The sequence below is a fragment of the Sus scrofa genome, chromosome 3, assembly GCF_054392235.1.
Source record: "Sus scrofa isolate SSC_HxYL_T2T_F1_AM1 chromosome 3, Sscrofa_HxYL_maternal_Yorkshire_Landrace_v2.0, whole genome shotgun sequence".
NCBI classification, from domain to species: Eukaryota; Metazoa; Chordata; class Mammalia; order Artiodactyla; family Suidae; genus Sus; species Sus scrofa.
The window spans coordinates 46,205,868-46,230,538 of NC_139385.1; the positions used below are offsets into that span (position 1 = coordinate 46,205,868).

At 63.9% G+C, this 24,671-nt stretch overlaps 1 protein-coding gene across 3 annotated transcripts; it reads left to right on the plus strand.

Moving 5' to 3' along the window:
- The first annotated feature begins 7,531 nt into the window (after positions 1-7,531).
- Positions 7,532-24,576, plus strand: CASKIN1 (CASK interacting protein 1). 3 transcript variants are annotated; one of them, XM_021086770.2, is made up of 20 exons: positions 7,532-7,796; positions 13,043-13,094; positions 13,205-13,302; positions 13,510-13,655; positions 13,737-13,832; positions 13,946-14,076; positions 14,536-14,644; positions 14,724-14,832; positions 14,923-15,017; positions 15,195-15,312; positions 16,404-16,505; positions 16,589-16,677; positions 16,752-16,836; positions 16,922-17,013; positions 17,813-17,923; positions 18,005-18,106; positions 19,409-19,547; positions 19,623-21,698; positions 22,340-22,754; positions 23,119-24,576. In XM_021086770.2, the coding sequence occupies exons 1-20, from the start codon at positions 7,703-7,705 to the stop codon at positions 23,216-23,218; spliced, it is 4,359 nt and encodes a 1,452-aa protein (XP_020942429.1). In that variant the 5' UTR covers positions 7,532-7,702; the 3' UTR covers positions 23,219-24,576. The 3 variants fall into 3 exon arrangements, with proteins under 3 accessions (XP_020942429.1, XP_020942431.1, XP_084874012.1); XM_085017886.1 differs by lacking the exon at positions 7,532-7,796 and adding an exon at positions 8,137-8,194; XM_021086772.2 differs by lacking the exons at positions 17,813-17,923; positions 18,005-18,106.
- The last annotated feature ends 95 nt before the right edge of the window (positions 24,577-24,671 follow it).

The following is a 24,671-nucleotide window of genomic DNA, read 5'->3' on the forward strand; positions in this document are numbered from 1 at the left end:
AATCCTTGAGACAGGCTCTCCCACACTTTCTTCCTCCCAGGCGCCCACATGCAGCTGCACCCCTCCCTTCCTCTGGCCCCTTGACCAAGCCAGTGTCCCTGCCCAAGCATCCAGGCCCTGGGTCACAGGAACCTTCCTTCCTGTACCTTCACCCCCTCCCGTCTTTGCTTCCCCTCAGCCTTTCAACAGCACAAGACAACCCAAAACACTCCTTCCAGCCTGGACTCTTTCCAAAAGCCATCCTTCCTTCACACTCCTTGGAGTTCTCTGGTGGCCTAACGGTTAAGGATCTGGCATCATTACTGCTGTAGTGCAGGGTTCCATTCCTGGCCCGAGAACTTTCACAGACCACAGGTGCAGGCGAACACCACCACCACCAAAGAGCTGTCATGGAGTTCCCGTCCTGGCTCAGCGGTTAGCGAACCTGAGTAGCATCCATGAAGACAAGGGTTCGATCCCTGGCCTTGCTCAGTGGGTTAAGGATCCAGCATTGCCGTGAGCTGTGGTGTAGGTCGAAGATGCAGCTCAGATCCTGTCTTGCTGTGGCTCTGGCATAGGCTGGTGGCTACAGTTCCGATTGGACCCCTACCCTGGGAACCTCCCTATGCCACAAGTGTGCCCCTAAAGGACAAAAAGACCCCAAAATTTAAAAAAAAAAAACACATTAAAAAAAAAAAAAAGAGCTGTCCTGACTTCACATTCCGTGACCCGCTGTCATGTCTCTTACTCCCAGCTCACCAATGAAAATTTCACAAGGTCCCTGGCCATCTCACACTGCTAGACCCAATAGATACTTTTCCTTCTGCACCTCATCACGTCTGTCTGCATAGTGGCTGACAGCACTGCTCCTGAAAAGCTCCCGTTATCATCTCCTGGCTCTTACCCAGCCCTCAGTCTCTTCCTCTGCCTTCCCCTAAAGGCTGGTAGCCTCCAGGGTTCCTGTCTCCACACTGGCCCTCGGGGTTCTTGGCCGCTCTCTGGGGCTTTCAGCAGCATCCCCCCTCCGGGGCCTCTCCACCTGTCTCCAGCTCACATCCAGCTCCCGCCTTAGTGTTGTCTGTCACAACCCCCACGGACACCTCCACTGCCCATGGCCAAGACCATCCGTGAGGGACCTACCCCGCAGGCTTCCCCTTCAGTATGCGGTGCCTGTGTGATAGTGCGGGGAGACCACTTGGCCACCATCCTTCTCCCAGGACAGCCTCCCCATGTCCACTCCTGCCCCCTCTAGGCTGGCCTTCACATTACAGAGTGATCTTCCAAAATTCTAAGTCTGACGCAGCAGAAAAGAATCCGAGGACGACGAGGAACCATGAGGTTGCGGGTTCGATCCCAGGCCTCGCTCAGTGGGTTAAGGATCCAGCATTGCTGTGAGCTGTGGTGTAGGCCGCAGACAAGTCTTGGATCCCACGTGGCTGTGGCTGTGGTGTAGGCCGGCAGCTGCAGCTCCAGTTCGACCCCTAGCCTGGGATCCTCCACGTGCCATGGGTATGACCCTAAAAAGCAAAAAAATAAAAGTGATAATAAAAAATAAACTAAAATTCTAAGTCTGGCCCTTGTTAGAAGCCTGCAGGGGTCCCCTCCAGCATCCCGGGCTCAGCCCCTGCCACCCCTCCTGCTGTCCCCTTCTCGCCGATCCACAAGCCACGAGGGAACAACAGTCGAACAACAGTCGTAGAATTCTCCACCCCCCTCTCTCTGAACACTTGCCCACACCCGGGGTGCTCTACCCCCCACCCCTTCACCTGCTCAACTCCCACTCCTAGTCTCCTCAGCAGCTCTTATAGCACTTTTAGGGCTCATTCTGTGTGGGGCAGTATGTTGGGTGTTTTGGTTTGGTTTTGCTTTTTAGGGCCGAACCTGCAGCATATGGACATTCCCTGGCTAAGGCTCAAGTTGCAGCTGCAGCTGCTGGCCTACACCACAGCCACAGCAAGGCCAGATCTGAGCCGCGTCTGCGGCCTACACCACAGCTCATGGCAACACCAGATCCCTAACCCACTGTGCAAGGTCAGGGATCAAATCTGCATCCTCATGGATCCTAGTCGGGCTCATTACCACTGAGCCACAATGGGAACTTCCTGGGTGTTTTTTGGTTTTGTTTTTTGCTTTTTAGGGCCACTCCTGCAGTGTATGGAGGTTCCCAGGGAATGGGGTCAAGTCAGAGCTACAGCCGCCAGCCTATACCACAGCCACAGCAATGCCAGATCCAAGCCATGTCTGCGACCTACACCACAGCTCATGGCAACACTGGGTCCTTAACCCACTGAGCCAGGCCTGGGATCGAACCTGCGCCCTCGTGGATACTAGTCAGATTCGTTTCCGCTGCACCAGGAAGAGAACTCCAGTGTTTTGTTCTGAGGTGAAATTCACATAATCTGAAAATAACTTTTTTTATTTTGTTTTCATTTAATTTTATTTTATTTCCTTATTGGCTGGAACATGGCATGCAGAAGTTCTGGGCCTGGGATAGAATCCAAGCCACAGCGATGACAACGCTGAATCCTTAACTGCTAGGCCACCAGGGAACTCTGAAAGTAACCTCTTTTAAATGAACAAATTCAGTGGCACTTGGTACATTCACGGTGTTGTGCAGCCGCCACCGCCATATAAATCCAGAATATTTCCATCGTCCCAGAAGACCCCCACCCCACCCCCACCCCCACATTCCGCCTCCCCTCAGCCCCTGGACACCAGAAGTCTTTTTGTCTCCATAGGACATTTCATATAAATGAAATCATACAATATGTGGCCTTTTCAGGAGTTCCCTTCGTGGCACAGTGGTTAACGAATCCGACGAGGAACTATGAGGTTGCAGGTTCGATCCCTGACCTCGCTCAGTGGGTTAAGGATCCGGCGTTGCCATGAGCTGTGGTGTAGGCTGGTGGCTACGGCTCTGATTGGACCCCTAGCCTGGGAACCTCCATATGCCATGGGAGCAGCCCTAGAAAAAGGTAAAAAAAGACAAACATAGGAGTTTCCGTCATGGCTTGGTGGTTAACAAATCTGACTAGGAGCCATGAGGTTACAGGTTTAATCCCTGGCCTCGCTCAGTGGGTTAAGGATCCGGCGTTGCCGTGAGCTGCAGTGTAGGTCGAAGACGTGGCTCGGATCCCACGTGGCTGTGGCTGTGGCTGTGGCTGTGGTGTAGGCTGGCAGCTGTAGCTCTGATTAGACCCCTAGCCTGGGAACCTCCATATGCTGTGGGTGCGGCCCTGGAAAAGACAAAAAAAAAAAAAAAAAAAGACAAATATATATATATGTGGCCTTTTGTGTCTGGCTTCTTTCTCTGGGCACCATGTTTTCAAGGTTCAAGGTTCATCCAGGTTGTAGCAGAGGTCAGTCCTTTTTTTTTTTCTTTTTTTGCTTTTTAGGGCAACACCCACAGCATATGGTAGTTCCCAGGCTCAGGGCCGAATCAGAGCTGCCCCTGCCGGCTTGCACCACAGCCACAGCAACACCAGATCCCCGACCCACTGAGCGAGGCCAGGACTCAAACCAGCATCCTCAGGGATACTGGTCGGGCTCATTACCATTGAGCCCCAACAGGAACTCCCACATTTGAGTTTTTGAGGAACCACCAAACTGTGTGAGTGTTTTCCCCACCTTCTGCGTGGGGTCCTTAATGGCTCTGCCAAGGAGGAACCGCCCCCATTCTGGTGCTGAGAGAACTGAGGCTCAGAGATGAAGAGTCACGCATCCAAGGACACTTGACGCGGCAGAAGCCGGCCTGCTGGGCTCAACCCTCCCCCGAGCTCAAACTCTGGCTGAGGTGGCTGCTTCCCAGGCAACCCCCACACCTCATCCTCATTCTTTCTCTGTCCAGGGCGGCTCCCCCAGGTGCAGAGGCAGCTCTGGGGCATGGCAGGTTGGGAGAGGAAGAGCCCTGGGTGCCCTGGCACCTGCAGGCTGGCCAGAGCAGTACAAACCCTGAAAGCCTGAGAGCAGGAGAGAGAAGTGGGGCCGAAGGAGGGCTGGGAGGTTGACCAGATGTCTGCCGGGTCCCACCTGTGATCCATGGGACAGGCCCTTTTGGGGGGGCCTCTGGGTCTCATGCCTAGAGACCAGGCCAGGCTCCACACCAAGCCTGAGCAGCCCCAGCCTCTCTGCTTGGCAGGAAGGGGAGACAGGACCCATGGTTGTGGATTCCTTCTCATGTACCAGCATCGGCTGAGCATTTTACAGAGGTGGGATCTATGAGAATGATAGAAGCCACGGCCACTAGCCTGCTTTCTGCTCCCAGCAGCCCATGGAGAGGGTACATTCGTCATTTTATGCATAAGGGCTGGGCACCAGGGAGCCCCTGAGCAGGCACGAACCAGTGGGCAAGAACCAGGGCTGTGCTGCTGAGGCGGGGGTGCCATGCAGCTGGGAAGGGGGCCAGCCTGGGCTGCAGTGAAGCTGCCGCCAGCTCTGCTCTAGGCTGAGCCTCAGCAATTCTGCTGGCTCAGCGGCCCTCCCCTTCTGGGATCGTCCTCGGAGGCCTGACTTCCTGGAGGGCTGCCCAAGTCCCACGCAGCTGCATCCTCATACCCCCAGCAGGAGCGGATGGCCTGCTGCGCTGCCCCCATCCCCAGGCTGGGGGGATGCCAGGAAAACGCACATCTCTCTTTCTGCTGTACCTGCCCATCAGCCTTGGGCTCCATGCAGAGCTGAGAGCCCATTTTATAGGCACCTGAGCGGAGGGGAGGGGTCCCGGGTTCACTGGGCTGGTCAGCAGCAGATCTAGAATTCCTGGCTCCCCCCAGGGCATTAGCCTCCCCTACCAGGATGAATCTGGCAAAATCTGAGTGGCTCTCTTCTCAGGTCTGTACTCGGAAAGGTGAGGCGTGCAGCAAGTTGCCCACCCCTGGGGCTGAGGAGTGACTAAGGGGTACCTGTTTGTTGTGTATCATTGGGGCTGGAGCTGGAGCTGCGCCAAGGATAGAAGTGAGGCAGCCCTAGGCGGGGGTCAGTTCATTTCCCAGAGGTTTCTGATCATTTTAAGTTGAACTTGGCCTTCCAGGTCAGATGAAAGTCTATTTGGGAGGGACTTCCCGTCGTGGCGCAGCGGAAACAAATCTGACAAGGAACCATGAGGTTGCGGGTTTGATCCCTGGTCTCTGGTGAAGGATTCAGGCCAGAGTGGTCTGCCTCAGCCAGCCAAGACGTAAAAATAACGGGAAGGATGATAGCTATCCTTTGCCCTTGTAGTAGCATTTCCAGTGTGCTAGACACACTGCTAGGCTCTGCAGATACGAAGTGGGAGAAAACACAACTGCTACCCAGGGGTCAGGCAGGGAGACCCAAGAATGTCACGGTGTCCACAGAAGCTGTTTGCTGAGCACTTCCTGAGATCTCTTGCAAAGCGCTTGGTGCACAGCATCCCAATTAACCCTCAAATAATCTTTTTACGGCCGCACCTTCGGCATATGAAAGTTCCCAGGCTAGGGGGTGAATCAGAGATGCAGCTGCCAGCCTATGCCACAGCCACAGCAGTGCCAGATCTGAGTTGCTATCTGTGACCTACACCACAGCTTGTGGCAACGCCAGCTCCTTAACCTACTCAGCGAGGCCAGGGATCGAACTGCACCTCACCGATACTATATTGGGTTCTTAACCCGCTGAGCCGCAACGGGAACTGCAATCCTCAAATAATCTAAGGGGAGGTGTCCTTCCCCCATTTTATGGAGGGGAATTGAGACTCAAAGACAAAGTGACTGGGACCCAGTAAGAGGCAGAACTGGGACCAGTGCAGAGGCCGGTGTGCGTTCAAATCTCAGACTCATGACCTGAAGACTCTGGGACCTCCAGGCGGGATCTTGGCTTCTCTGGGCCTCGCTTTCTTCATTTGTAAAATGGGCACAGTACAAAGAAGCAAACAAAAATAAAAACAGCAAGGAGTTCCTGTCGTGGCTCAGCAAAAACAAATCTGATTAGCATCCATAAGGACACAGGTTCGAGCCCTGGTCTCGCTCTTGGCTTAAGGATCCGGCGTTGCCGTGAGCTGTGGTGTAGGTCGCAGACACAGCTCGGATCCGGCGTTGCTGTGGCTCTGGTGTAGGCCGGCGGCTACAGCTCCGATTCAACCCCTAGCCTGGGAACCTCCATGTGCGGAGGATGCAGCCCTAAAAAGAAAAAAGCACAGTAAGTTCAAGCTCATCTGTGAAGTGACCAGCACAGCACCTGACCCAGCAAATGCCCTGGAATTGGTCACCATAAAGCGTGGGGGTCGGACCCTCATCTTTAGGGACCCCCCTGTGAAAGCCCAGCACACTGGGGGACATAGGCTGGCTTCCTGGCCTTCCTAAGAGACCCCACGGAGGAACTCGACCACCTGCCCAGATCAGGGAAGCCCAGTGCCTGTTGCTTCCCCCTCCTCTGCACTCTGGCCACCTTCTCCCTGGACCAGCCTGATGGTCTGGGCCACAGGAAGAGGGGCGTCAGAGCATCCTACTTGTGAACTTCTCCGAATGTTCCACCAGCCTTGCCTGGTTGGGGTGATGATCTGGCCCTCCCTGCAGATGAGGAGACAGCCTAAGCCAGGACCCAGATTCCAACCAGTCTGTTTCTAGAATGCCGCAGCCTTGCCAAAGTAGAGCCCTGAGGCGGAGGCCCAGGAGATCAGAAGTCTGAGACCTGTGTGTGTGTTTGGGGGTGGGGGGAAGGTTAGGGGCTGCGAGTCTGGCTGGAGGCTGTGTATGGGTTCAGACTGGTGCTGGGCAGGGATGTGACCCCGCTAAGGCTGAGGATGGGGGGCTGAGGCCCCCTTGGCAGTGGCAGTGGGTCTGAAGAGTCAAGGCCCAGTAGGTGCTGGGGATGGGGCAGCAGGTCCCTCTTGGTGGGAGGCGTGGGGGCTGCACCCCAGTTGGTGCTGGGGTCCGGCTGAGGTGCAGGGCGGCCTGGTAGCGTCGGTGGAGAGAGCCAGAGGCTGCGGGGCAAGAGGTGCCGCTGCAGGGATGCGGGTTCCCTGACACCGAATTCATTACCGGGAGATTCCTCTTCACAACCCCTGACACCTCCCACGGGAACGGGAACCGCAGGCCAAAAATGTCTGACAGCTCCCGTGCCGCCGGTGCCCGGTTCTCTCCGTGCCTGGCTCCCCGCCCGCCGCGGCTGCCCGAGTCCCTCCCCCCCGTAGGTCCCGCAGCCTCTGGAAGCCTCTCTCAGGTTCTGCCTGGCGCCGCCGCCGCCGCCGCCGCCGTGCCGGGGCTCGGTGTCCAGCCGGCGGCGGCTGCTGTCCCCAGCCCCTGGAGGTCGCCGGGGCCGCGGGGTGTCCGCAGCAGCCGGGCCCGAGCCGCGCGCGGCCCGCACGTGGGGAGGGGGCGTCGGGAGGACCCGGCGGGAGGCAGGGGCGGAGCCAAGGAGCCGGGCACGCGGCCGGCGCGGGCGGACGGAGGTCAGCGGCCGCAGGAGGGGGACCCAGGCGTCCGGGAGGCGGCGCCAGGTGCCGCGCCCCCGCCCCGCGCCCGCCCAGCGCCCGCCGCCGCCGCCGGCCCCCGCCCCCGGGCCGCCCCCCGCCCGTGACGCGCTCCCCGCTCCCTCCGCGCCGGGAGCCCGAGCCCGAGCCGGAGCCGGAGGACAGCGAGGGGCGCGGGTGGCGGAAGAGGCGGCGGGGGAGGGCGGAGGATGCGGCCGGTGCCGCGGGGCCGCCGCCGCCGCCGCCTCTGAGCCGCGCCGAGCGCACGGAGCGCAGCCGCGTCGCTGCGGCCCCGGCCGCGCCATGGGGAAGGAGCAGGAGCTGGTGCAGGCGGTGAAGGCGGAGGACGTGGGGACCGCGCAGAGGCTGCTGCAGAGGCCTCGGCCCGGGAAGGCCAGTGAGTGCGGGGGGCGCGGGGGGCCGCGGGGGGCGGGAGGGAGCCGCGGCACGCCCCGGGGCCGGATCGTGCGCCGAGCCCCCCACCCCGGCCGGCGCAGGGCGGGGAGGGGGATGCTCTCGGGTCCCCGGGGGCGGGGCGGGGCCCGCGGCGCCCTGACCCTGGGTCCGCGCCCCCCGCTGCCAGCGCTGGAGGAGGGGCGGCTGCGAGCGCCCCGCCGTCACGCGAGCCCCCCAGCGGGCACCTGGATGCACCCACCTTCTTGGCATCCCTCTCTGCCTCCGTTCCCCTCCCTTCCCGGGCTGCGGGCTGACAGCTGGAGGTCTCTGCTGGGCCTTTAAAGGGCGAGACGGATTCCCCCCCACACACACCGTGGAGAGAGGGAGGGGCCCCTTGAGGTGAGGGGCGACCATAGGGCTGACGTCTCTGTCAGACCCCCTCCCCGCCGCATGCTTCATCACATGCTTGGCCGCGAAGGGGGGGGACAGGACCATGCTGGGGGTGTGGCTGCCCAGGCATGGCCGGCTGGGGGCCATCTACTGATGGGCGAGCAGAGGCCCAAGGTCGCCCCGCCCGGGGCCCGGCCGAGTTCCCGGCAGGTGCAGACCCTGCAAAAGACCCTGGCCTTCTCTGGCTTCCCTGCTGGGAAAGGGGATTGGGGGGAAGGGGGGTCTCCCACTGGCCATCCTGAGCTTCCACTGTGGGGACCCCAGGGGACCTTTGGAAGCTTGAAGCCCTGATCCCAGCACTCATCCCAGCTCAGCCTGGAGCCTCCCCCCCAGGGCCAATGGAGATGGATGGATGGGCGTGTGGACCAGCTGTGTGTGTGTGTGCGCGCGCGTGCGGCTGCGCACGCATGGCCATGTCAGTGTGTCAGGGCACCTGTGCTGGCGCCGGCAGGCTTCGCCCGGGTTGCAGGTCGGGTCTGTGTGTCCCAGTCTGCATCTCACACCCTGGGACTGTGTGTGAAAGGTGGGGGGGGGGCTCTCTGCCCTCTCTCCAGGGGAGATGCTGGGAACTGAGACTGCCCCTGGGGCTGGTGGGGGGAGGTCCCTGAGCCCAAGACGACCCTCCCACTGCAGCTCCTATCTGCTCTGTGCCATTAGACAGCCTTGCAGGCACACAATACACAGGCTGGCCCTGCCTTCCACACCCGAGGCCCAGGGAGGGTCTGCCAGGTGGGGCTGGCTTCAGGGCCTCAGGGCACAGCAAGGGAGGGAGGGCCTTCAGGCAGCGGCAGCCTCAGCTGCGCCTCAGACACACAAGCGGGGATGGAGAGGTTCAAGGCAAGGCCAAGGCTTCCACCTAGTGGCCATCCGACCTTGGGCTCCAACAACTCCAGTCTTCTCATCTGTAGGATGGGGACAGTTGTGTGTAAGAGCAGTGGATGCACACGTGATGCCCAGGTGCTTAGTGAGTGCTCAGGGGGTGCTAACTGTGGCCATTCCCTTAGGTAGCCCGGGGCAGGTGGGCTGAGGAAATGGGGGCATCTGGTTTGGGGGTTCCTCCCCCCTTCTGCTCTGGCCCCCTGGGGGAGGTGTGGGGACTCTGACCTCCACCTGTGTCTCCGCAAGGATCTCCACGTTGGCTCCTGCTGGGGCTGGTCTCTGGGTAGGAGACACACCTGCCTTGGCCCCTGAGTCTGGGCTCTCTGACTCACAGGGGCGGGCATCAGAAATCAGACGGAGAAATCCCTCCATGAATTAGCCTGGTTGTCATGGCAACGCTGGCCTGCTTTGGAGTAAGATGTATTTTGATTCAGCAAAGTACAGCTGGAGTTTGGGCCACGGGGTGGGGGGCATCCAGCCGTGCTCCCCAGCACCCCCACACACACTCCGGAGGTGTTCCCATGGTTCCTGTTTCCGCCGTCTCCTCCCTGGGCTGACATCTTCCCTCCCCCCCAGCACCCCAGTGTCACCCAGGCTGTCAGCCCCCGGTCCCGCCCGAAAGGAGCCTCTGCTTACATCACAAGTCTGGGCACCCTTAGCAATTGTTCTTGAAGGGAAGAAGAAACTGCTCGAAGGGAAAAGGCTGGCATGGGGGTTGGTCTTCTGGGGTGCCGGTGGGGTGCCGGGGTCACCCTGCACTTCCTTCTGGCCCAACCTTCTCTTTCCCCAAATTCCCTGAAGTCTGCCGGCCAGCCCTCCTGTGCTCTCTCACCTCGGCCCACTGGTGGTTCCTTCCAGCATCTGGCTCAGAGCTGCCTGCCCTGGGGGAGCTGAGAGGGTGCCTTGCCCTGATGGTGGCCCCAGGACTCAGCCAATCTGAGATGGGACCCGGGGAGGCCACGACCACATCCCTGTAGGGAACAGATGTGGCTGTCGAGGTGGCCTGTGCCTGGCCCCCCAGGGCCTGTGCAGCAGGAGTATGGAGCTGACTTCTAGGGTGGGAAGGTGGCAGGAGAGGGGTTAGAAGGCTGGGGGGACAAGGGGCTTGAGTGCCAAGTCACGAGGGGGTCAGGGGCGGGGTTTATGTATGACGACTGCTGGGCATTCTGCGTGGAAAGGGGAAAGGGGCTCCTGGGGCCCCTTTTGGTCCCCACTTGCCCCCTTCTCCCCCACCTACCAGGGGCCCAGTGTCACCATAGGAATCGGGGGAGTTTCAAACCCTCGAGCTCCCCGCCATCCACTTCCAGCGCTTTTTCTCTTCGAGGGGATCAGCAGGGGGGCGGCCAGATGACTTTAGCAAGATGCCCCTCCTGTGGGGAGCATCTGCTTCTGGATGGGGCCTCTCCCTCCCCACAGTGTCTGTGTCACTTCCTGGGCCTTGACCTCCAGCCCCTCTGAGCTTTCAGCACCTGCAGGTGTAGCTGGGTGAGCAGGGAGCAGGTGTCCCTGGCCATGGGCTCCACTCAGAACACCTGGCTGGGCTGCAGGAGGGGAGAGAGCGACCGGGCCCGGGGAAGTCCTGGGGGAGAAGCTGGGAACCAGCTAAGCTGCGGCTACGAAGGAGGGGGGCAGACGCTAGGGTCGGGGCAGAGTGTTCTCTGGGAGAATGTGGAGAGCATGGCCCTCAGCAGGGCTGGGGGTGCTGTGCTCGCTTCAGCTTGACATCAGGGGACAGGGGCAGGCCTGGCTGCATCATTCGCAGAGCTCAGTGCAAAATGAAAACATCCCCAAAATAAGAACTCCAGGCTAGCGACAGCAGAGCATGCGGCCAGGCTGCAAGGGTCCTGTGGGTGAAGCTGGCCGTGGCAGGTGTGTAGGATGTGGGTTCAGTTCAGTCAGCAATTTACAGGGCATCTTGTGTGCACCTGGCACTGTTTTCGCCACCAAGGATACAGCAGTGAGCAAAACAGATGAACCCTCTCGTCCTCTGGGAGCTTGTAGCTTAGTGAGCGAGATGGATGGTAAGTGGTGTTCCGGGGGCTAAAGTGAAAAATACACCAGACGCGGGGAGGGAAGGGGGTTCCCGTTTTAGGTGGGATGCGGGTCTTGGATAACGACCTGAAGGATGCGAAGAGGGAGTCACAGGGATAACTTAGGGAAGAATAGCTCCCACACAGCATGTGCAAAGGCCCTGTGGCAGGGGAGAGTGGCCACCAAGGAGGCATGTATGGCTGGAACGGGGGCGACGAGGAAGTCGTGGTGGATGGAGGGAGGCCGCATCATGCAGGGCCCTTGTCCAGCTCTGGCCTCCAACCCCCATGAGATGGGAGCAATGGGAGCAGACTCATGTTCTAACAGGGGCCCCCTCAGCGGATGGGGAGGATGGGCCGGAAGGGGCAGGGCGGAAGTGGGGATGCCAGTGGGGAGGTGATGGCAGCGATCCTTCTAGAGATTCTGGCTGGGCCCGGGGCGGTGATGGCACTGTTGAGAAATGCTGGGATTCCCAGTGTGCTTTGAACGTGTCTTGAAGGTGGAGCTGACAGGGTTTATTGACAGAGAAGACGTAAGGACTCAGGAAGGGACCCCGGGCTGCCTCCAAGGTTACAGCCTGGACCACCCAGGTGAAGGAAGGGTGGCATTGCTGCCAACTGAGATGTCCGAGCGGAGGGGGTGGGGCAGCAGAACAGGGGCCAGGCCTTCCTGGAGGCCCCCCTGCTCCGAGCCGGCTCGGTGCCAGACCCGTCACTGTGGTCTGGAAACGCCCTTAGACCTGCGAGGCCGACCCTGTTAGGCCCTTCAAGCTCAGGTCCAAGGCCACAGGGCCAGTAAGGGGCGGAAGGAGGACTCGAATTCAGGCCCCTCTGACTTTGTGGGGTTTGTGGGCCACTGGGGGACCCGCACCCTGCGTCCGGCTGCCGAGAACCGAGGCCAGAGCGACAGGGGTCAGAGCTGGGGGTCACCGGGTGGGCGGGCCCTGCTGCAGCCCCTCTGTGTCTTGCCTCCCTTGGTCCCCTGCCCCCACCCCTGTCCTGGGCCTGGACAAAGGGGCTTCTGTCCTCCCCAGCCCCTCCCTCCCGGAGTGACTGACCCACAAATGGGTTATGTAACTACGGCCCAGACAGGCAGGGGATTGGCCTGAGTCCGGCTGGACCCGAGCCCACGGGGAGGGCATCGGTGGGCTCCCCTCCTCTGGCAGGCGGCGGGTGGCCTGGCCAGGCCCCGGGAGGAGCCTGGGTTCCCAAAAGGAGGGCTCGAGCCCTCGGGCTTCAGGTGGGCCCATCCCGGGGCCTGACGTGCCCCTGTGGACACGGCGGCCGTTCTGTGGTCTCTTGGAGGCTTCGGCCACCTGCCTGCCTCCCCTTCCTGGCCCGCGGGGTGGGGCTCGTCTGCGTGGCCAGGCCCCGCACTGGCGATGGGGGGCGGGGGCACTGGTTGAGGGAATCGTGGATCTTCCCTCAGAGATACCCTCGCTTCCGGGTGTTCCAGCCTCCCCGGGCCACCCCCGGCCCCATCTGGGTCCTTCTGAGAGACAGATTGGGCTGGCTCTCTCCCTCCCACCATTGACAGGTGCTCAGCCAGCGTCCCCAGGGAAGGGGCTCGTGTGCACACGTGTGTGCCTGTGTGGGTGCACAGCCCTGGCTTCTGTCCCCGGGCTGTCCCCAGGCTGTCCCCAGCCTCCCAACATCTGCGTTCGGTGGGAACCAAGATCTAAAAGCTGGTACCTGGAGCTGCGTGCAGGGAGCCGAGTTGAATGAGTGAAGGAATGTTTCTAGACCAGAGACCTAGAGAGCTCTGGCTCGGAGCCCGCCAGGGAGCCAGCCAGCCGCTCTCAGGCTGCCTCGGAGGGGCGGCGGTGGCGGGAAGGGCCCCGTGAGGGCTGCGCAGAGCCTTCCTCAGCGTGTCTCCTTCCACCCCCAGAGCTCCTGGGCTCCACCAAGAAGATCAATGTCAATTTCCAGGACCCAGATGGGTGAGTTCTCCACCAGAGGGATAGATGCCGGTCTGGAATGGGCATCAGGGACTCCGGGGAAGGCCGGGGTGCCCAGGTCCTTGCTCATACGTGTCTGCCGCCTGCCCCAGCTTTTCTGCCCTGCACCACGCGGCCCTGAATGGCAACACAGAGTTGATAACCCTGCTGCTGGAGGCCCAGGCTGCCGTGGACATCAAGGACAACAAAGGCAAGGCCCGTCGGGGACCTCAGAGTTGGAGACCTCAGAGCCAGGGCAGGGTGCCACGCTCAGAAGTGGAGTTCCTGGAGGCCCGGGGGGGTCCCTCAACTGAAGTGTCAGCCCAGGGTCTTGGCCAGGCATGGACTCAGTGTCCTGCAGGGCAGGGCTGGGCTCAGGGTCTGAGGCTGGCTCCCAACGGCCTCTGCCTTCCCCCAGGCATGCGGCCGCTGCACTATGCGGCCTGGCAGGGCCGGAAGGAGCCCATGAAGCTGGTGCTGAAGGCGGGCTCGGCAGTGAACATCCCGTCGGATGAAGGCCACATCCCCCTGCACTTGGCGGCCCAGCATGGGCACTACGACGTGGTAAGGCCCCCCTCCCGACAGGGCGCCTGGGGCATCTCGTGCCACCAGCCTCGGGGCCGACCGCACCCTTGGTCCCCACAGTCTGAGATGCTGCTCCAGCACCAGTCCAACCCGTGCATGGTGGACAACTCGGGGAAGACACCCCTGGACCTCGCCTGTGAGTTCGGCCGTGTCGGGGTAAGTCTGCCCAGGGCCTGAGTGGGGCTCCGTCCGCCCCATTTTCTCCTGTGGTGGGAGTGGGGGGGTCACACCTGCACCCCCCCCACCCCATTTCTGGGTCTCCTTTCAAGGTGGTCCAGCTGCTCCTGAGCAGCAACATGTGCGCGGCCTTGCTGGAGCCCCGGCCAGGGGACGCCACGGACCCCAATGGCACCAGCCCCCTGCACCTGGCAGCCAAGAACGGCCACATTGATATCATCAGGTACAGCCGTGGGGCCGGGAGAGACATCCGGCCTCGGGTGCTGCTCCTGGCTCGGCAGCGAAACCGGAGCAGCTGGGGCGCCGCGGGCATGCGACGATGCCCAAGCCCCCCGCAGAAGGGACGCACGGGATGGGCTGGGGAGCGAACTTCTATTGCCTCACAGGCTGTGCCGCTCGCTGGCTGGCCCTGTGGAGGTCTGTAGTCTCTAGCCTCAGTTTCCCCATCCTTAAGGCGGGTATCCCGGCTGTGCCCGTGTGAGGATAAGACAAGACACCTGTGTGAAGAGTTAGCCCGGGGAGGGGCACGCCCACAGGGGCAGGGGCACGGTCGGGTACCATCTTGTCCGGGAGGTAGGGCAGGGTTGGCTCCACCTCAGGCCCTGGGAATTGGGGCCGGCTTGGGTCCCCTGGGGCCAAGGATGCCTGGCAAGGCCCTGCCCGCTGCTCCTCCCTCCCCCAGGCTCCTCCTCCAAGCCGGCATCGACATCAACCGCCAGACCAAGGCGGGCACGGCCCTGCACGAGGCTGCGCTCTGCGGGAAGACGGAAGTGGTTCGGCTGCTGCTGGATGTGAGTTGGGGGCCAGGGCAGCTGGGGTCACGCGGGGGTGTGGGGGCTCCTGACAGCGCAGGCGCTCTGGCACACGCAGAACGGGATCAATGCCCATGTGAGGAACACCTACAGCCAGACGGCCCTGGACATCGTGCACCAGTTCACCACCTCCCAGGCCAGCAAGGAGATCAAGCAGCTGCTGCGAGGTGGGCCCGGGCGGGGCAGGGGGGCTGGGGCAGGGCCTGGGCCAGGCCGGCTCACAGGACTGGGGGGTCTGCCGCCTCCTGTGTCCCCAGAGGCCTCGGCGGCCCTGCAGGTCCGGGCGACCAAGGATTACTGCAACAATTACGACCTGACCAGCCTCAATGTCAAAGCCGGGGACATTATCACAGTAAGCGTGGGCTGAGGCTGCTGGCGCCCTGGATGGGGGGGGGGACCTGGGAGGGAGGCTCACCCCCCCAACTCCTGACAGCAGTTGGGGGTCTGGGGGTCTGAGCAGGGGCCCGGGCCACCCACCCTCTTGGCCTGGAGAGTATCTCCCTGAGCTTGGTGTCCCCTATCTGGCCAGGTCCTTGAGCAGCATCCAGATGGCCGGTGGAAGGGCTGTATCCATGACAACAGGACAGGCAACGACCGAGTGGGCTACTTCCCGTCCTCCCTGGGTGAGGCCATTGTCAAGCGAGCAGGCAAGTCCCACCCTAGCCTGGGCTCAGGGGCCAGAAGGAAGCCAGTGCCCGGGTGTGTTGGGGGCAGGGCAAGGACCTGAGCTCTAGCCATGCCTTGGTGTGGGGTCCCCAGGGCATCCAGCCATGTATCCTGCCAGCAGTCCTCTCATCGGGGTCCCCAAACCTCCTCCTTCATTCACTCAACAGACAGCGTGTGCCACGCACCGGGAATCGATGGTAACCCAGGCGGGCGTCATGCCTGCTCTCCAGGAGCTCGCCCTCAGGGTGGGACGGAGGGAGCAGGGACAGTGAGAGAGACGTGGAAGGAGGGGTTCCTTGTTGGCCCAGCAGCTAAGGAGCCGGCATTGTCACTGCCGTGGCATGGGTTTGATCCCTGGCCTGGGAAGTTCTGCCTGCCAGGGGCGCAGCCTCAAAAAAAGCAATCAGGAAAGACACGTGGAAGGAAACATACCAGCCAGTGAGGCAGAGGTCGTGGGGTCCACCTGCCGCAGGCCAGGTGGACAGAGAAGGCCTGAGAGATGGGAGGGGCTGGCCGCAGGCAGCAGGGACCACACGTGCAAGGCGTGCAGGGGGCCGAAGCACAAAAGGGTGTGGCCCGCTTGGTGAGGGAGAGGGAGGGGCGCAGGAGGAGCCCACAGGGCCGCTGTGAAATGGTTTGGAGGGGGAACGGGAGGACATGGAGATTGACAGGTGGGGTGAAGGGGCTGAGCGGGGCCAGTGAGGAGGTGTGGCCAGACCATTCCAGGGCATCTAGTTCTCTGGAGTGAGGACCCTGACCCTGGGCTCCTGGGGGCCTCTTCTCGCCCCCTGGTCTCCTGTCCCAGGGGTTTGCACCCTCCTGCAATCCTTCCCCCCACCCCCAGGGCCACTGGCAGGGGAGCCTGGCCCGTGCCCTCTCTGCCGTGCTATCAAACACGCTGGGTCTGGAGGAGTCTTCTGAGAGAGCCAGCCAGGGCAGGAGGGGGCCATGAGGCTGACCCCCAGTTGTGTGTGTGTCCGGCCTCTGCTCTGCGCAGGCTCGGGGGCCAGGCCAGGGGATGCCCCAGGCCTGGGCTGGTCCAGGACTCAGGGAGGCTGTGCTTGGTCCGCAGGCTCCCGAGCAGGTGCTGAGTCTAGTCCACTCCAGGGAGGCAGCTCATCGGGCCCCTCTGCACCCCCTGAAGAGATCTGGGTGCTGAGGAAGCCTTTCGCAGGTAGGTGGGGGCCTCTGGAGGGCAGAGGCGGCAGCCCCTCGGCAGGGCCAGCCCTGGCTGATGATGCTCCCTCCTGCTGGCAGGCGGGGACCGTAGTGGCAGCTTGAGTGGTGTGGCTGGTGGCCGGAGCAGCGGGGGCCACACCCTGCACGCAGGCGCTGAAGGGGTCAAGGTAGGTGGGGTGGTGGCAGGAGGGCTGGCCTGTGCCCAGAGCAGCACTGGCCAGCCGGCCTGTCTGGGTTGCAGCTCCTGGCCACAGTTCTCTCCCAGAAGCCCGTCTCTGACTCCGGCCCCGGGGACAGCGCTGTCAAGCCTCCAGAGAGCTCTGCAGGTAAGAGCAAGGACATGGTGCTGCTGGCCTGGTGGGGAGGTGGTCCCTGGGCAGCCCTTGCCCCACCACACCCTTTTGTCCCCAGGTGCCACCCGCTCCCAGCCTCCAGTGGCCCACGCTGGGCAGGTCTACGGGGAGCAGCCGCCTAAGAAGCTGGAGGCCGCCTCGGAGGGCAAGGTACAGGGCCCAGGCCAGCCGCAGGGAGGGGCGCTGGGGCAGCTGCCCGGCTCGGCCACAGCATGGCCGGTGCCCTTGACAGGCCAGGCCCATCCTTCTGTCGGTCTGTCAGTCTGTGTGTGTAGCCGTTGTCTTTTGTACGGGCTGTGCGTGTAAGCTAGTGTGTCCTGGAAGCATGACAGGTGTGAGCTGCATGGGGTCTATGCTTGTGTGTGGACAGTGTGATTGCGAGTTGGGCACGTGTGTGTGTGTGTGTGTGCACGCACGCGTGTGGAAGGGCATGCGTGTGAGACGAGGCAAGGTGTGCGTGGGGGTGAGCTGGGTCCTGAGTGTATGCACCTGCGTGCCAGGGAAGGCATGAGCTGCTGGCTGAGTCCTCCTGCAACCTCTGGGCAGAACCCCCATCCGAGGAGCGGAAGGGCAGCACTAAATGGTTCCGCCCGAGGTCCCCTTCCCAGAGCCCCCCAGACAGGGCCACGCTTTGGGGTGTCCCTGGTGCAGGACTTGGGGGGGACGGTCAGGGAAGCCTGTGATGTGGACAGCAGCTGGACCCTCCCGGTGGCGCTCACGGGAGGAGGTGGAAGCACCGGGCGATGCTGAAGACGTCGGCATCCAGGACGGCAGAGCGAGGAGGAGCGCAGGGGCCCGGCTGCCGGGGCCTGGCTGCAGACTGCCCAGCGGACGGCCGATTGAGCCGCATCTTCGGCTGAGCAGAGAAGGAGGCGCTGCGGGGGCCGGGGTGCACGCCTGGCGGGGGAGCAGGCGGGTGAGCCTGCAGCAGCTGCCTCGTGTCTTCCAGAGCGCCGAGGCTGTCGGCCAGTGGCTGGCCACGTTCCAGCTGCAGCTCTACGCCCCCAACTTCATCAGTGCCGGCTACGACCTGCCCACCATCAGCCGCATGACCCCCGAGGTGAGCTGCCTGAGGGCTGACCCGCAGCTGACCCAGAGACGGGCCCTCAGCCTCCTGCTGACAGGCCTGTCCTCTGCCCAGGACCTCACAGCCATCGGGGTCACCAAGCCGGGCCACCGGAAGAAGATCACTGCAGAGATCAGCGGCCTGAGCATCCCTGACTGGCTGCCTGAGCGCAAACCCGTAAGGCCCCCTGCACCCCAGCGCCAGGCCAGGATGGGCAGACACACAGACAGACGGCCTCCCTGGCTGCGGCCTCCCCTGCCCTGCGGGGAGTCCGGGGAGAGGGAGCGGAGGATGGCCTCTGCTCCTGTGGGGGGCTCTGGGGCCAGCGTCCCCGGGGCAGGGGGCCCTGAAGCCTGCAGCGTCCCCATCTTCACGACATGCCACTCCTGCCACGCTGCCCGTGGCACACACACTCAGATGCTGCAGAGGAGCTGCACTGGTGGGACGCGCTTACACACACCCAGGCACATGCACGTGCGTGTGCGCGCGCTTCAGGCACACAGCACGCGTGCCCTGAATATATGTGAGGCGCCCTTTGATGGCTGCACACACCGACTGCACCGCCAGCCGCCAGCCACGCAGGCCTCGGGCTTGCTGTCACCAACAGGCACCCCTGTGGTGGGACAGGTTCTGGGCTGGGAAGAGGTGGGCCTGGGGGCCTGTGGCATCCATGCTGCCTCCCTGGGCCTTGGGCTGTGTCTGGGCTCCCACCCATCCAAGTGAGGGAGTGCTGTGGCCACCAGATGCCTCCAGGGCTGTGGGCTGGCGACAGGCCAGCTCAAGCTCATCCACCCTGCCTCGCCCCACTCAGTCAGCGGCTCAGGGGCCCTCCCTGCCAGCATGTCTGGGCCCACGGGCCTCGCTTGGCTTCTGCACCCAGGGGGTGACTGTGCGTGCTGTGTGTCGGTGCGTGAGTGACGTCCTGCTGCGAGTGTGGACAGGTGGATGCCCTCCAGGGAGCCCCCTGGGGGGCTCTGAGTGAAGACCGCCATGGGTGTTTGCACACGTGTGTGACGTGGCCGTGTGACGCGTGCCTGAAGCTGGCGGGGCAGTGGTGAGAGAGCTTGCATGTGCCTCGGAAGGGTGTCAGTGCCCGTGTGTGGCTGGGATGCAGGGTGTGTGTCCACGTATCCGGTCGGTGCTGCTGTGTGTCTGTGTCCGCCCCGTGTGGGGTGTGTCCCCGGGGGTGCTGTCCCCATGGCGGCCTGGGCAGGTGAGGAAGTGCATTCTTCCCCCTGCCCCGAAGGGTGTCCTACGGAGAGGGTCGCCCCTCTGTGTGTGTTGGCACGTGTGTGTGAGCTGGCCTCGGGCTCCTGCCCAGGCTGTGCTGTCTGCAAAGCTGACACCTCCAGCCTGTCCTTCTGTCCTTCCGTCTGTCTGTGCCGGGCTGGCCCGGTGCCCTCTCCTCCGACAGCTCCAAGTGGCGGGCAGGCTGGGGGTGGCCGGCTCGGGCTGCCCGGTGTGTCCCCTGCTCCATAGGCGAACCTGGCCGTGTGGCTGTCCATGATCGGCCTGGCCCAGTACTACAAGGTGCTGGTGGACAACGGCTACGAGAACATCGACTTCATCACCGACATCACCTGGGAGGACCTGCAGGAGATTGGCATCACCAAGCTGGGTGAGGCCCGGCCCTGCCCCCTGCCCCCTGGGCCTGGCCGCCTCCCTGGCCTGACCCACCTTGTGCCCCGCTCAGGACACCAGAAGAAGCTGATGCTGGCGGTGAGGAAGCTGGCCGAGCTGCAGAAGGCAGAGTACGCCAAGTATGAGGGCGGGCCCGTGCGCCGGAAGGCACCACAGTCCCTCGAAGTGATGACCATCGAGTCGCCACCCCCGCCCGAGCCTGCCCCGGCTGAATGCCAATCTCCGAAGATGACCACCTTCCAGGACAGCGAGCTCAGCGGCGAGCTGCAGGCTGCCATGACTGGCCCGGCCGAAGGGGCTGCCGCCACTGCTGCTGCTGCTGCCGCCGCCACCGCCGCTGCCACCGCCACCGCCGAGAAGCCCTCCAACCACCTGCCGCCCACCCCAAGGGCCTCCATGCGGCAGGAGCCCAGCCTCGGTGGGCGGGCACGACACATGAGCAGTTCTCAGGAGCTGTTGGGTGACGGGCCCCCTGGGCCTGGCAGTCCCATGTCACGAAGCCAGGAGTATCTGCTGGATGAGGGGCCCACCCCTGACACTCCCCAAAGGGAAGCCCGGCCCAGCCGCCACGGCCACAGTGTCAAGCGGGCCAGTGTGCCTCCGGTGCCTGGAAAGCCCCGGCAAGTCCTTCCACCAGCTGCCAGCCACTTCACACCCCCCCAGACGCCCACAAAAGCCCGGCCAGCCTCCCCTCAAGCCCTGGGGGGGCCTCACGGCCCAGCTCCAGCCACGGCCAAGGTGAAGCCCACCCCACAATTGCTGCCACCAGCAGAGCGACCTATGTCCCCTCGCTCGCTGCCTCAGTCACCCACACACCGTGGCTTTGCCTACGTGCTGCCCCAGCCAGTGGAGAGCGAGGCAGGGCCAGCTGTGCCAGGGCCTGTGCCCACGGCCGTGCCCACGCCGGTGCCTACGCTCTGCCTGCCCCCGGAGGCCGAAGTGGAGCCAGGGCGGCCCAAGAAGCGCGCCCACAGCCTGAACCGCTATGCGGCGTCCGACAGCGAGCCAGAGCGGGATGAGCTGCTGGTGCCAGCTGCCGCGGGGCCCTATGCCACGGTCCAGCGGCGCGTGGGCCGAAGCCACTCAGTGCGAGCACCTGCCGGCGCCGACAAGAACGTCAACCGCAGCCAGTCGTTTGCCGTTCGGCCTCGGAAGAAGGGCCCCCCCCCACCCCCACCCAAGCGCTCCAGCTCAGCCATGGCCAGTGCCAACCTGGCCGACGAGTCAGCGCCAGATGCCGAGGCCGAGGGGGCTGGGACAGAGGACGGCCGGCTAGGGGTTCGGGCACAGCGCCGCCGGGCTAGCGACCTGGCTGGCAGTGTGGACACAGGCAGCGCCGGCAGCGTGAAGAGCATCGCAGCCATGCTCGAGCTGTCGTCCATTGGGGGTGGGGGCCGGGCAGCCCGCAGGCCCCCTGAGGGCCACCCCGTGCCACGCCCTGCCAGCCCAGAGCCAGGCCGGGTGGCCACGGTGTTGGCCTCGGTGAAGCACAAGGAGGCCATTGGGCCTGACGGGGAGGTGGTGAACCGGCGCCGCACGCTGAGTGGGCCTGTCACGGGACTTCTGGCCACGGCTCGCCGGGGTCCGGGAGAGTCTGGGGGGCCTGCAGATCATGGCCGCTTTGTGGAAGACGGCGCTGCCCGGCAGCGGCCTCGCGGTCCAGCCAAGGGCGAGGCAGGTGCAGAGGGCCCACCCCTGGCCAGGGTGGAGGCCAGCGCCACACTCCAGAGGCGCATCCGAGCCAAGCAGAGCCAGCAGGAGAACGTGAAGTTTCTCCTGACGGAGTCCGACACGGTCAAGCGCCGGCCCAAGGCCAAGGAGCGGGAGACAGGTCCAGAGCCTCCCCCGCCCCTGTCCGTGTACCAGACTGGAACAGGCACTGTGCACCGCCCCCTGGCCTCTGAGCAGGCTGGGCCCCCAGAGCTGCCTCCGCCACCCCCACCCGCTGAGCCCCCGCCCTCCGACCTGATGCAGCTGCCCCCGCTGCCCCCGCTGGACAGTGATGCCCGGAAGCCGGCCAAGCCGCCTGTCTCTCCGAAGCCCATTCTGGCTCAGCCCGTGCCCAAGATCCAGAGCTCACCCACACCTGCCTCCAAGAAGGTGCCGCTGCCAGGTCCTGGCAGCCCAGGTAGGTGCAGGAGGCCCTCTGGGGGAGCTCCCCACTGTGGTCTGAGGGGGTTCGCCATTTCTTGGAGTGGAGTGGGAAAGCGCCCTCACTCCACTCTCATCCACTGGTCCACTGGACCATTCCGTCAGCGCTGAGCCGGGAGGCGGGTGGGTGGTCCCTACCCTGCTCAGTGAAGGAGGCAGAGAAGCCCGTGAGTAGTGGCACCCGTGAAGGGCAGGCCCAAGATGCTGGAAGGCTCAGGGAGGACTCTGACCTGGCTGGAGCGTGGCCCCAGTGCAGGGCGGGGAGAGGCTTCCAAGCAGAAGGATCAGAGGTGCAAAGGCCCTGTGGCATTCAAGCAAGGGAGGGCCAGCGGCTGCAGCAGGCCACACCTGCAGGCGGTTAGAGGTGGGGGGGCGGACCGCCGGGGTTTGGAAGCAGTGACACCAGCTGGTGTGCCCAGAGAAGCGCGCTCCCTGGCAGCCTCGGGGAGGCGGGGGTGAGTGGGGCGCGGAGGACTGGAGCCGGGCGGGCAGTGCAGCTGGGGTGGTGGGGAGGCAAAGCGCGGCGGTGGGGCTTGTGGGCAGGGCTTGTGTCTGGAGATGGGCGGTGCGCACGCCGCTCGACCTCTCACCCCGGCGCGAGTCTCCTCCTCCCCGCAGAGGTGAAGCGCGCCCACGGCACGCCGCCGCCCGTGTCTCCCAAGCCGCCGCCGCCGCCCACGGCACCCAAGCCAGCCAAGGCCGCCGCGGGGCTGCAGTCGGGCAGCGCCAGCCCGTCGCCCGCGCCCTCGCCGGCGCGCCAGCCACCCCCCGCGCTCGCCAAGTCTGCCAGCACGCCGCCGCCGCCGCTGAGCGCCAGCCCTGCGAGGCCCCCGTCCCCCGGTGCGCCCGCGCTGCACGTGCCCGCCAAGCCTCCGCGCGCCGCTGCAGTCGCCGCCGGGCCCCCTGCCGTGCCCGACAGCGCCTCGCCGGGGGATAGCGCCCGGCAGAAGCTGGAGGAGACGAGCGCGTGCTTGGCGGCGGCGCTGCAAGCGGTAGAAGAGAAGATTCGGCAGGAGGACGCGCAAGGCTCGCGGTAGGTGCGGGACGGGGTCCGACGCGGGCTCGGTGAGGCCTGGGGAGGGTGCACACTGAGGGAGGCCCTGCGAGGGCCGGGCAGACTGGCGGTGGAGGGTCGGGGTCTGGAGTCGGGCCCCGCCCTCAGGCCCCCGGGCGAGGCCCGGTGTGGGCGGGGTCTGCGAGCCCCTTCAGCCCCCCGACCGGGGACTGCGGGGCGGGGCTGGAGTCGGGGGCGGGCAGATGTGGAGGCGTGGACTTTTGGCCGACCCCGCCCTCGAGCGCGGGGGCGGGGCGGGGCGGGGCGGGGCTCGGCCCGGGCCGTATGTGGGGACCAGGACGTTCAGCGTTGCACCGTCTGCTCACGCCTCGCCCGCCCCCAGCCCCTCGGCGGCCGAGGAGAAGAGCACTGGCAGCATCCTGGACGACATTGGCAGCATGTTTGACGACCTGGCTGACCAGCTGGACGCCATGCTGGAGTGACGCGGCCGCCCATGTCGGGGGTCCGCCCGCGCCGCTTGGGCTCCGGCCCGCACACTGACCTTTACCTCAGGATGGGCACCGCTGGGCGCGGCGCGAGCAGGCTGGGTGGCGGGCGGGGTGCAGGGGACAGCCCGCCAGGTGGCCGCGGGCACGAGGCAGGGGCGGGCGGTGCTGCCCGGCACCTGCACAAGCACAACTCCTGCCCCCGGGCCCAGCCTGGAGGACTGCCTGGCTGGGGACCCAAGGGCTCTGGGCAGATGCTGCTGCCCCGTGGGTGCCCATCCCTATCTGCTGCTCCCTGTGCAATAACTGCTGGGCCACCTGCCCACCCTCCACCAGGCTCTGCCCCCTGGGGGTGGAGGAGGGGCCACCCCCAAAACCCCTGCCCAAGAGGCCAGGTTGGGCCCACCCTGGGAGGAGGCAGTGGGAGGGGGGCAGCTGCTGTATTCCCCTTCCCAATCTGAGGCAGAGCACAGGCCTATGCCCAGCACAGAACTGCCCATTGGGGACCTCTGCCAGCCGCTCCGGCGCAGCACAAGGGGCTGAGGTCGGGCCCCCTGCCCCACTGCACCCCCCTCCCCAGAATATAAGCTATTGAAGAGTATTAATTTATTGGGAATGAGCTAAGGCAGATTTCCCCAGAGAAACAAGAAGGTATAACTTTAACAAATATATATTTAAAGAAAAAAAATATTATTGATACTATAGAAAACCATTTACCACCTGCAAGGACGCTGGAGTCCAGCTCAAGACAAAAGCTGTTAGAGGCCCTGGCCATCTGTCGGTCCTTCCCCTCCCTCTGTCCAGGCGTGGCCAGATCTCTGGCCCAGTAGCACAAACAGGAGGCTGGGGTCCGGGGAGGGGTCCGTGCTCCGCCAGCACCTCCCCTCTGCTCTCTCTCCTGCCTTCTCTGCGTCTGAAGGACTGGAAGGATGTGCCTTGCTCGCTGCTGGGCGGTGCCCTCCGCTCCTCCGGGGCTGTTGGTGTGAGGCCGCACCTGGGCTTCAGGGGCGCCCAGTGCACAGTGTGGTGAACATGGGCACGTCAGCCGGGTGACAGCAGGGGGTGCAGGGCGTGCATGCCAGGCTGTGTGTGGTGCGTGTGAGGTTGTGCCCGACCTTCCCTCCCTGGGGCCCCCCACTGACCCAGCGCTGCCAGCCCACCCCCGCAGATGCTCTGCTCGTGGTCCGAGGCCGTGTCGTGTGGTCGTTCTCGCCTTCTCTCTCCCCCAACCCCCTGCTCCAAAAAGTACTGATCGGTCTCCTCTATCGTGTTTGCTGATGACCCACGTGTGTTGGGCACAACTCTGACATTTCTTAAAAAAAAAAAAAAAAAGAATTAAAAAACGCCGAAAACCAGTGACTGTGATCCTGGCGAGTGAGAGGGGTCTGCCGAGGTGGTGTCCGGGCATGGGGGGGGCCCCTTCCAGCGGTCACTTGTGGACCCTTCCCTG

Excerpts from the sequence above, each read along its gene's own strand:
- CASKIN1 (XM_021086770.2), top strand. The coding sequence starts at position 7,703 with ATGGGGAAGGAGCAGGAGCTGGTGCAGGCGGTGAAGGCGGAGGACGTG. Across the intron at positions 13,303-13,509 it reads GGACATCAAGGACAACAAAG|GCATGCGGCCGCTGCACTAT; the intron begins GCAAGGCCCGTC and ends GCCTTCCCCCAG. Across the intron at positions 22,755-23,118 it reads GAGGACGCGCAAGGCTCGCG|CCCCTCGGCGGCCGAGGAGA; the intron begins GTAGGTGCGGGA and ends GCCCGCCCCCAG.